The 11,502-nt window shown below is 45.0% G+C and overlaps 1 protein-coding gene across 1 annotated transcript in view; it reads left to right on the forward strand.

The window, feature by feature from the left end:
* The first annotated feature begins 339 nt into the window (after positions 1-339).
* Positions 340-11,502, forward strand: part of LTB (lymphotoxin beta) — a 24,987-nt gene continuing 13,824 nt past the window's right edge. The window contains exon 1 of the mRNA XM_069746420.1: positions 340-425. Coding sequence (XP_069602521.1) covers positions 342-425 — 84 coding nt within the window. The 5' untranslated portion in view covers positions 340-341. The remainder of the gene's footprint in view (positions 426-11,502) is intronic.

Consider the following 11,502-nt stretch of genomic DNA (forward strand, 5'->3'; position numbering starts at 1 on the left):
ACCCACTGAGACCACATATACATGTATAGGGGTCTCCCCAGACCACCCTGAACGGGCGTATAGACAAGGGTGATCCAGAGGCTCGTGTCTGAGCCTTATAGAAACATCATTGTCGTGGAGCCGTCATTTTACAATAATCTTTTTAAACTTATTTTTTTACATATTTTCTCCTAAAATCAGTTTTGGGGTGATTTCCCTATTCGGGGAGTCCCCATTATGGGATGTGACATCCCCCCTCGCTGCGTCTGGTAGATGGCAGGAAGCTGTGGTTGGGGCAGCCCCGTCCTCCCTGTATAAGGCGCTCAGACGGCAGCTGGCGGCAGATGCTCAGGAGCACAATGATGGCAGCGAGCTGGCTCCGGCTGCTGGCACTTCTCATGGCCATGGTGCCATCCATGGTGCCCAGTGTGGAGGCCAAGCGGAAGGTAAGAGACCGCAGCTGGCGAAGCCCCCGATACAGCAACGTGCGCGCCATACACTGGGGGATGGAGAGAGGGGACAGAAAACTATTAGTAATAATAATATTAGTCATGATAATAGGAATAATAATAATCATGATAATAATAATGATGATGTAATAATAGTAATATTAATGATAATAATAATGATAATGTAATAATAGTAATAATAATCATGATAATAATGATAATAATGATAATAATGTAATAATAATAATCATAATAATAATTGCAATAATAATGATAATACTACAAATAATCGTGATGATAATAATACAAATCATAATTATAACAATAATATAACAGTAATAATATTAGTAATAATTCCACTTGGATAATATATAACTTATTACAATGTAGAATGTAAGAAAAATCTGTCTTGTTAACTTGTATGTTTTAATTTTTTTGTCCATCTATCCATCAATGTCATATTTATCTATTATCAATCTAAACAAAAAAAATCTATCTATTATCTATCTATCTATCTTCTATTTATTATCTATCTATTATCTATCTATCTATTATCTATCTATCTATCTATCTATCTATCTATCTATCTATCTATCTATCTATCTATCTATCTATCTATCTATCATCTATTTATTATCTATCTATCTATCTATCTATCTATCTATCTATCTATCTATCTATCTATCATCTATCTATCTTCTATTTATTATCTATCTATTATCTATCTATCTATTGTAGCATGGCTAAAGGGTTTGTGGTCGATGGGAGGTATGTGCCACATAAGTGCCTGATTGCTGTAATGTAGCCCGGAGTATTCCTTTCTTGCACATAATCTTGTATATGTGTTTCAGGACCTGTGGTAATGTCAGACCACATGGCTAATCATGTGATGGGATACTGGGTGGGGTTAGCTCTTTATAAGACTGGCTAATCCTTTACACAGGAGATATGTGTGGAGGTTAAACCCTCCTGAGTGTGTTACGGCTTCAGGACTGAGCCGGATGAACTGGACACTTGCTTTTCTTTGCCTGAACCAAAGGCCCATTTTGCTTTCTGTTATTTGCCACATGGTTTATGAAGCAATAAACCCAGTGAACTTTAAAGGAACACGTCTCCTGAGTGTCAGCCGTCGCAGCTGAGTGAGTGAAATCCTTACAATTGGTGGAGAATGCGGGCAGCGTTCCCAGCGGAGACGTGAGTTTATTTTTGAATGTCCTGGGTCAAGGCTGTTGCAAGCCAGCAAGCATTGCCGGAGAAAATGGAGGACTTGCTGAAACACTTGGTCCAGCAGGAGCAACGGCAGCAGATGCAGCAGAGCCAGCAGGAGCATCAGCAGCAGATGCAGCTTCTGGCAACCGCCATCCAGGGCAAGGCGAGCGCCCCAACCCCAGGTTTGGCTGATGACACCCACGTCCGGAAGACGGTAAGACGCGCATTGCAGAAAATGACTCCCGGGGATGATGTTGAGGCCTTCCTGACGGTGTTTGAGAGGGTCGCTGAGAGGGAAAAACTTCCGCCAGAGCAGTGGGCAGAGGTACTTGCGCCATACCTGACGGGAGAACCCCAGAAGGCGTACTATGATTTGACCTTGCAGGATGCCAAAGAGTATCACAAATTGAAAGCCGAGATTCTCGCACGTTTGGGGGTGACACTGACTGTCAGGGCACAGCGAGTTCACTCCTGGGGCTATCACCGGGACAAACCACCTCGTTCCCAAATGTTTGATCTGTTGCACCTGGTCCAGAAATGGCTGCAGCCAGAATCCTCTGCGCCTGCACAGATGGTAGAACGGGTGATGATGGATCGGTTTGTCCATTCCCTCCCGAGGCCTATACAGTCTTGGGTTGCCCAGGGTGATCCCCAGAATGCCGACGAGCTGATCGGACTGGTTGAGAGATACCAAGGGTTGGAAGGCTCCTTCGGGAGGCAGCCCATGCCGTACTGGGGGTCCCAGAAGGCAGCTGAGTCCCAAAAAGGGGTGGTGCGTCCAAGGTCACAAAGGGCGGGGGAGGTGGTGCCCAAGGTCCCCACGGGTGATATTATTTGTTGGAGGTGCCACAAGCCAGGACATATAGCTGCCCGTTGTTCCCAAACCACTGAGCAGATGGACTGCAGCATGGGACGCCGTTGTTCATACTATGCGTATCCAGGCTGTAGTGTGAACTCTCCATCCAACGAGGGACCTCAAGCGTGTCCCGTAAAGGTGAACGGTCGAGCAGTAACGGCACTGTTAGACTCGGGGAGCCTAGTGACCCTGGTGAGGGCCACTTTTCCTCTCCACCTGCTCCCAGGAAAGAAGGTCGGAGTGCGGTGCATACATGGTGATGCAAAGGACTACCCTATGGCCAGGGTGGACATTGAAACGGCATGTGGCACTGAGTCCCACATAGTCGGCGTGGTTCAGGACTTGTTGCACCCTATAATTATTGGCCGGGATTTCTGTTTGTTTTGGGTTTTGTGGGGAAATGGTTCTGAGCTCCCTGGCAGGGAACCAGTGAACCCTGGAAGGGTATCGCCACACCCAGAGGCAGACAGTTTTCCTTTTTGTGTTCTGGTTGGGGATGAGGAGGAAGTATCCCCTACATCTGACATTCTGGAGTTAGAAGTTACCGGTGAAAATTTTGGGACTGCCCAACATAGGGACCCCACTCTGAGGGAAGCCTTTAATAATGTCACAGTTATTGACGGGGTGGTACAGGAGCCGGGGGCAGACACAAGATTTCCCCATTTTCTGTTGAGGGGGGAGTTGTTGTACCGTGTCACGAAAATACGGGAGGAGTTGGTAGAGCAGTTGATAGTGCCGGGTCCGTATAGACGGAAAGTGTTGGACATGGCCCATTCACACATCTTGGGTGGACACCTGTGGGTGGAAAAAACGCAGGAACGGGTTGTGCAGAGGTTCTATTGGCCTGGGTGTCACCGGGAAATAGTGAACTATTGCAGGTCCTGCCCTACATGTCAGCTAACTGCTCCTACTCCTCATTTCCGGAACCCCCTTGTGCCACTGCCCATTATTGAGGTACCGTTCGAGAGAATTGCCATGGACTTGGTCGGTCCCTTAGTTAAATCAGCTCGGGGCCATCAGTATATATTAGTCATCCTGGACTATGCCACACGCTATCCTGAGGCCATTCCCTTGAGAAATTCTTCCTCAAAAAGCATAGCCCGCGAGTTGGTCCATGTCTTTTCCCGGACAGGTCTGCCAAAGGAGATCCTGACTGACCAGGGTACACCTTTCATGAGCAAGGTGATGAGGGAGTTATGCAAAGCCCTGAAGATCTCCCAGTTGAGGACCTCGGTGTACCATCCCCAGTCAGATGGCCTTGTTGAGAGGTTTAACAAGACCCTAAAGAGCATGCTGAGAAAAGCTATAGAGAAAGACGGTAGAGACTGGGATTGTCTCTTACCCTATCTGATGTTTTCCATTCGTGAAGTTCCACAGGCCTCCACAGGGTTCTCACCGTTTGAGCTTCTATATGGCCGACATCCACGAGGACTCCTGGATATAGCCAAGGAAACCTGGGAGGCCGAAGTCACACCCCACAGAAGCGTCATTGAGCATGTGGCCCTGATGCAGCAGAGGATTGCAAAGGTGATGCCTATCGTGAAAGAACACCTTCTCCAAGCACAAGAAGCTCAAGCCAGGGTCTACAACCAGTCTGCAAGAGTGAGGCAGTTCAATCCGGGAGACCGAGTTATTGTGTTAGTTCCAACGGTGGAAAGCAAGTTCTTGGCCAAATGGCAAGGGCCATATGAGGTTGTCGAGAAACTTGGTGAGGTAAATTATAAAATTCACCAACCAGGAAGACGGAAACCATTCCAAGTTTACCATGTCAACCTCGTCAAGCCATGGCAAGATAGAGAGCCGACAGCAACTCCATCATTGTTAAGCAACCCAGAAGGTGAGGTTGGAGCGGTTACTATAGCAGAGACGCTATCAAAGACCCAGAAACAGCAGTGCCGGGAGTTACTCCAGAAAAACAGGGACCTGTTTTCAGAATTGCCAGGATACACGAAGGTCATAGAGCACGAGGTCCTAACAGAGCCACATGTGCGGGTGAATGTGAAACCTTATCGTATTCCTGAGGCTCGTCGAGAAGTTATCTCCAAGGAAGTGGAGCGTATGTTGAGGCTTGGGGTCATTGAGGAATCCAAGAGCGGTTGGTCGAGCCCAATTGTCCTGGTCCCAAAACCTGATGGAGAGTGGAGGTTTTGCAACGACTATCGGAAGTTGAATGAAGTCTCCAAGTTCGACGCTTATCCCATGCCCCGTATTGATGAGCTCATCGAAAGGCTTGGGCACGCCAGATATATATCCACCTTGGATTTGACAAAGGGGTATTGGCAGATCCCCATGGCACAGGAAGCCAAGGAGAAGACGGCCTTTTCGACACCTGATGGATGCTTCCAATATGCCCGGATGCCGTTTGGCCTACAGGGAGCTCCGGCGACCTTCCAGAGGGCTATGGATAGAGTCCTTGCACCCCATAAGGCCTACGCTGCTGCGTACCTAGATGATATCGTCATCTTTAGCCCGGACTGGGAGAGTCATCTGGAGAAAGTCCAAGCGGTGTTGGATGCTATAAGAGAGGCCGGATTTACTATAAACCCGAAGAAGTGCGCCTTGGGTAAAGAAGAAGCTAAGTACCTTGGATACATAGTGGGTCATGGAGAAATAAAACCCCAAATCAATAAAGTGGAGGCAATCCAAACATGGCCAAAACCAGTTTCCAAGAAACAAGTTAAAGCCTTCCTGGGAATCGTGGGATATTACAGGAGGTTCATCCCAAACTTCGCCACGATGGCTGCGCCTCTGACTGACCTGCTAAAAGGGACAAAATCAGTAATGGTTAAGTGGTCCGAAGAAACAGAGTCAGCCTTCCAAGAAATGAAAAACGCTTTGTGTAAGCAACCCGTTCTGATGACCCCAAACTTCAAGAAAGAGTTTATTCTTCAGACAGATGCCTCAGATGTTGGGGTGGGAGCAGTCCTTTCCCAAGAACTACATGGGGAGGAGCATCCTGTTCTCTATCTGAGTAGGAAGCTGTCCTCATCTGAAAAGAACTACTCAGTCGTTGAGAAGGAGTGCTTGGCCATAAAATGGGCAGTGGACACATTGCGGTACTATCTGCTGGGACGTAAATTTAGACTGGTATCTGACCATGCCCCGCTTAGGTGGATGAGAGAAACGAAAGGAAGAAATGCTAGAGTCACCCGTTGGTTCTTAGCCCTGCAGGACTTCAGTTTCCATGTGGAACATAGGGCCGGAAAGCTGCACGGTAATGCGGATGCCCTATCGAGAATCCCTTGTTTAGTGGGGGAAAGTGCCAAGCCCCACGGCTTTAGGCAGAGGGGGGAGGTATGTAGCATGGCTAAAGGGTTTGTGGTCGATGGGAGGTATGTGCCACATAAGTGCCTGATTGCTGTAATGTAGCCCGGAGTATTCCTTTCTTGCACATAATCTTGTATATGTGTTTCAGGACCTGTGGTAATGTCAGACCACATGGCTAATCATGTGATGGGATACTGGGTGGGGTTAGCTCTTTATAAGACTGGCTAATCCTTTACACAGCAGATATGTGTGGAGGTGAAACCCTCCTGAGTGTGTTACGGCTTCAGGACTGAGCCGGATGAACTGGACACTTGCTTTTCTTTGCCTGAACCAAAGGCCCATTTTGCTTTCTGTTATTTGCCACATGGTTTATGAAGCAATAAACCCAGTGAACTTTAAAGGAACACGTCTCCTGAGTGTCAGCCGTCGCAGCTGAGTGAGTGAAATCCTTACACTATCTATCTATCTATCTATCTATCTATCTATCTATCTATCTATCTATCTATCTATCTATCATCTATCTATCATCTATCTATCTTCTATTTATTATCTATCTATTATCTATCTATCTATCTATCTATCTATCTATCTATCTATCATCTATCTATCTTCTATTTATTATCTATCTATCTATCTATCTATCTATCATCTATCTATCTTCTATTTATTATCTATCTATCTATCTATCTATCTATCTATCTATCTATCTATCTATCTATTATCTATTATTATTATTTATATAGCACCAGTAATTCCATGGTGCTGTACATGAGAAGGGGTTACATACAAATTACAGATATCACTTACAGTAAACAAACTAACAATGACAGACTGGTACAGAGGGGCGAGGACCCTGCCCTTGTGGGATTACATTCTACAGGATTATGGGGAAGGAGACAGTAGGTTGAGGATTGCAGTAGCCCCAATGGTGTTGAGGTGGCCGTGTGGTCTTTACAGGCTGTAAGCTTCCTTGAAGAGGTGGGTTTTCAGGTTTCTTTTGAAGGATCCAAAAGTAGTGGATAACCGGATGTGTTGGGGCACTGATTTCCAGAGGATGGGGGATATTCGGGAGAAGTCTTGGAGGCGATTGGGTGAGGAGCGAATAAGTGTGGAGGAAAGGAGGAGGTCTTGGGAGGACCGGAGATTACGTGAGGGAAGATATTGAGAGATTAGTGTGGAAATATACGGAGGAGACGGGTTATGGTTGGCTTTGTAGGTCAGTGTTAGTAGTTTAAACTGGATACGCCAGGAAATTGGGAGCCAGTGAAGGGATTTGCAAAGAGGTGAAGCGGGAGTGTAGTGAGGAGAGAGATTAATTAGTTGAGCAGCAGAGTTAAGGATGGACTGGAGGGGTGCAAGGGTGTTAAGGTACCATTACACTGAACGATATCGCTAGCGATCCGTGACGTTGCAGCGTCCTGGCTAGCGATATCGTTCAGTTTGACAGGCAGCAGCGATCAGGCCCCTGCTGTGACATCGTTGGTCGGCGCAGAAAGTCCAGAACTTTATTTCGTCGCTGGATCTCCCGCAGACATCGCTGAATCGGCGTGTGTGACGCCGATCCAGCGATGTCTTCACTGGTAACCAGGGTAAACATCGGGTTACTAAGCGCAGGGCCGCGCTTAGTAACTCGATGTTTACCCTGGTTACCAGCGTAAATGTAAAAAAAAAAAAAACACTACATACTTACATTCCGGTGTCTGTCCCCCAGCTCTGTGCTTCTCTGCACTGTGTAAGCGCAGCGGCCGGAAAGCAGAGCGGTGACGTCACAGCTGTGCTTTACGGTGCAGGAAAGCACAGCGCCGGAGAGGACAGACATCGGAAGGTAAGTATGTACTGTTTGTTTTTTTTACATTTACACTGGTAACCAGGGTAAACATCAGGTTACTAAGCGCGGCCCTGCGATGGTTACTCTGGGGACCGGCATCGTTGGTCGCTGGAGAGCTGTCTGTGTGACAGCTCTCCAGCGACCAAACAGAGACGCTGCAGCGATCAGGATCGTTGTCTGTATCGCTGCAGCGTCGCTAGATGTGAGATGTGGCAGTAGTCGAGGCAGGAGATGATGAGGGCATGCACAAGCATTTTGTGAGGGTTGAGGAAAGTACGGATTCTGGAAATATTTTTGAGCTGGAGGCGACAGGATGTGGTGAGAGCTTGGATGTGTGGTTTGAAGGACAGGGCAGAGTCCAGGGTTACTCCGAGGCAGTGGATTTTGGGGACAGGGTAAAGTGTGATTTAATTTATTTTGATAGATCAGGTAAGGAAGATCTGTGAGATGGAGGAAAGAGAATGAGTTCAGATTTGTCCACATTGAGTTTGAGGAAGCGAGAGGAGAAGAAGGAGGATATGGCCGATAGACACTCGGGGATTCTGGACAGCAGAGCGGTGACATCTGGGCCAGAGAGGTAGATCTGGGTGTCATTCGCATATAGATGGTACTGGAAGCCATAGGACCTTATGAGTTGTCCCAGGCCGAGTGTATAGATTGAGAAGAGTAAGGGTCCTAGGACAGAGCCTTGGGAACTCCAACAGAGAGGGGGCGAGATGAAGAGGTAGTATGGGAGTAGGAAACGTTAAATGTGCGGTTGGTAAGGTATGAGGAGATCCAAGATAGGGAGAGGTCTTTGACACCAAAGGAAGAGAGGATCTGTATCTATCTATCTATCTATCTATCTATCTATCTATCTATCTATCTACTATCTATTATCTATCTATTATCTATCTATCTATCTATTATCTATCTATCTATCTATTATCTATCTACTATCTATCTATTATCTATCTATCTATATATCTGTCTATTATCTATCTATTATCTATCTATTATCTATTTATTATCTATCTATCTATATTTTATCTATGTATCTATTATCTATCTATTTATCTATCTATTATCTATCTATCATCTATTATCTATTTATTATCTATCTATTATCTATCTATTATCTATCTATCTATCTATCTATCTATCTATCTATCTATCTATCTATCTATCTATCTATCTATCTATCTATTATCTATCATCTATCTGTCAACTCCCATGATTATATATAACCAGCCCAATATCTACATTTTTACATCCTTGACACTGTTTTCCACCCTGATAGCATTTCTAGAACCTGCAGACGTTGCAGAGATCACTTTGGCACAGTTCATCTATCGTGACATTGAAATACATTTTCTGAGTGTTTTTACATAGGACTGCGGGTAATGCTTTCCCGTTACCGTCATCCAAGATGTTGATGAGTTCAGTATAGATTCAGCTACCTGTAATGCTCTGCGGCCATATGTTAGACTGGTGCAGTGAGGGTTAACCCTCCTCATTGTACTCTCGGGGTATCAATTATGTATATCTCTACGTACTACTGTGTGCATTAGTCTCACTTTGGCATCACTTACAAAATGTCATGCTGATAAAACTTTCATTGAACTGATAAGCGGGGTGAGAGCAGAGAACATAAAAGGTGATGGTGGGGGCGCGGAGGGGTCATTAAAAAAGCAACCGGGAATTCAGAAGAAACCAAAGCCTGAAATCCTAGAAAGAGCGAGGAAGATGGGGCAGATAGGGCGAGGGAAGACGTGCATTATGTCAGCGCGTACAGCCCCGGCCAGTGATGGTTTATATGGATCAGTTGTGGTTACTCCCGAAATATCGATGAGGTTCCTTGAAAAAAGAGGAGACTTCCTGCTCTCCTAGAAGAGATGGTAAAACTTCCGCGTGCTACGGAACTCTCCTGAAAAGCCATCGCTCCGGAATGTCCCTTGTGAGTGCGGCCGGGGTGAAAGAACGGTTCACAGGGAATGGGGCACCAACAATCTGCTTGGTGGAAGCCACCCTGGAAGACGTAGTCCAAATCATAGAAGAGCCGTAAAACCTGACCAGGGGAAATTAGCCAAGCCCGCGTCTTTCCAGAACTTTCTACTTTAACGACCTGTCATGTGCCATAAAGATGTAATATCCTTACCTGGTGTAAATGCCGCTGCTATCCTGAATCCGGCGATGTTTTCCTTATTTTTCTGCTCCTCTGCGTTCCTGAGATATGACCCTGTCTTCCCTATGCAGTCTTTATAGCCAATCAGGTGTGGTCATTAATGGAACACCCACAAGGAGCAGCTGAGGACCATGCCCCTTTGGCTTAAAAGACTAGATTTACGAACAATGAATAGGAGACCATATCTCTGGAATGGAGAGGCGCAGGAAGAAAAGGAAAACATCACCGGATTCAGGAGAACGGCGGCGTTAAAGCTAGATAAATAAAATAAACCATTTATGGCCAGTGACAGGGTCCTCTTTAAGAAGACTCCACTACCTAGTCATGTTTCAAGCCTCTTCAGATGATGATCTACAATGTAGCTACCTCCAATAAGTGGTAGAAGAGAGAGATTTTCTTGCTTCTAGAGGGGAGCTCATTTAAATATTTTTTTTCCCATGATGCATTATGTGTAAGCCTCCATACCATTTGGGTCTCTTCAATGACAGTCAGTATTATCCAAGAGCAACTAAAAGGGGCACGAAAGAAGGTGTGATCCTCCTCATATACTTTCACTGGGAGGCCAAATGGCTCAGCAGGCAGTCTAGGCATGCTGGGAGTTGTAGTTTGACAATATCTTGAGAAGCATCTTGCCCTATGTAATTGCGGCATCCAGCAAAGAAACAAAATATAGCACCATTAAAGGGGCTGACCCCTTTAACTCCCTTTAGATTGACTCTGTATTTATTGAACACTAGGTGGCGATAGAGGACCAACGCGTTTTTCTCAGATGCTTTACGGTACTTTACTGACACTAGTGCATTATATCGCTCCGTCACGTAATAACCACAGATTACACTCAGCAATATCCAGTTACGGAGCTTCATTAAGGCACCAGCCGCACAACACCAGGCCCCGGCCGTACCGGCAGTGGATCATTACATAATCCGATCTGCGTGGAGTCAGACGTCTACTTCGTCCATTTCACAGTCATTAATAATAAATACGATAAAGTGAAAATAAAATATTCTAAATATTATTGTTCCAGATTTGTCATTTCGGCCAGCATTTCCCATCTGAGCGATCCCTGGGGGCCGTCCTTGCTCTTCTAAATATGGGAGTTATGTATTATCGCCACTGCACCATTTATTTGGGGAAAATGACGTTTTTGTGATGTTTTTTGAGTGTAGATCAAACTTATTATAGTGTTGTGCCAAATTTCCATTCATTTTCTTATTTCTGACCATTTTATGTTTTTTTTAGTGTTATGTGGTTTAGCACTAAGGGAATTTATACAGATTTATCAATTGGGGTTTTATAAAGTCACAAACGGAACCCAGAAAAGGGAGAAGATGTCACAGATCAGTGAGAAGGCAACGAAGGGCAGAATTTAGGAAATATCGTGAGACTCCGCAAATCTGGGGCAAAACACATTGACTTGGAAATGATCTCTTACTTCAAAACCAAAATCAAGGATTCCAGTCCATGAACCCAATGTATCTATTATCTATCTATCTATCTATCTATCTATCTATCTATCTATCTATCTATCTATCTATCTATTATCTATCTATCTATCTATCTATCTATCTATCTATCTATTATCTATCCATCTATCTATCTATCTATCTATTATCTATCTATCCATCTATCTATCCATCTATCTATCTATCTATCTATCTATCTATCTATCTATCTATCTATTATCTATCTATCTATATATTATCTATCTATCTATCTATTATCTATCCATCTATCTATCTATCTATCT

This window comes from Ranitomeya imitator, chromosome 2, assembly GCF_032444005.1.
Source record: "Ranitomeya imitator isolate aRanImi1 chromosome 2, aRanImi1.pri, whole genome shotgun sequence".
In the NCBI taxonomy this organism is placed as follows: Eukaryota; Metazoa; Chordata; class Amphibia; order Anura; family Dendrobatidae; genus Ranitomeya; species Ranitomeya imitator.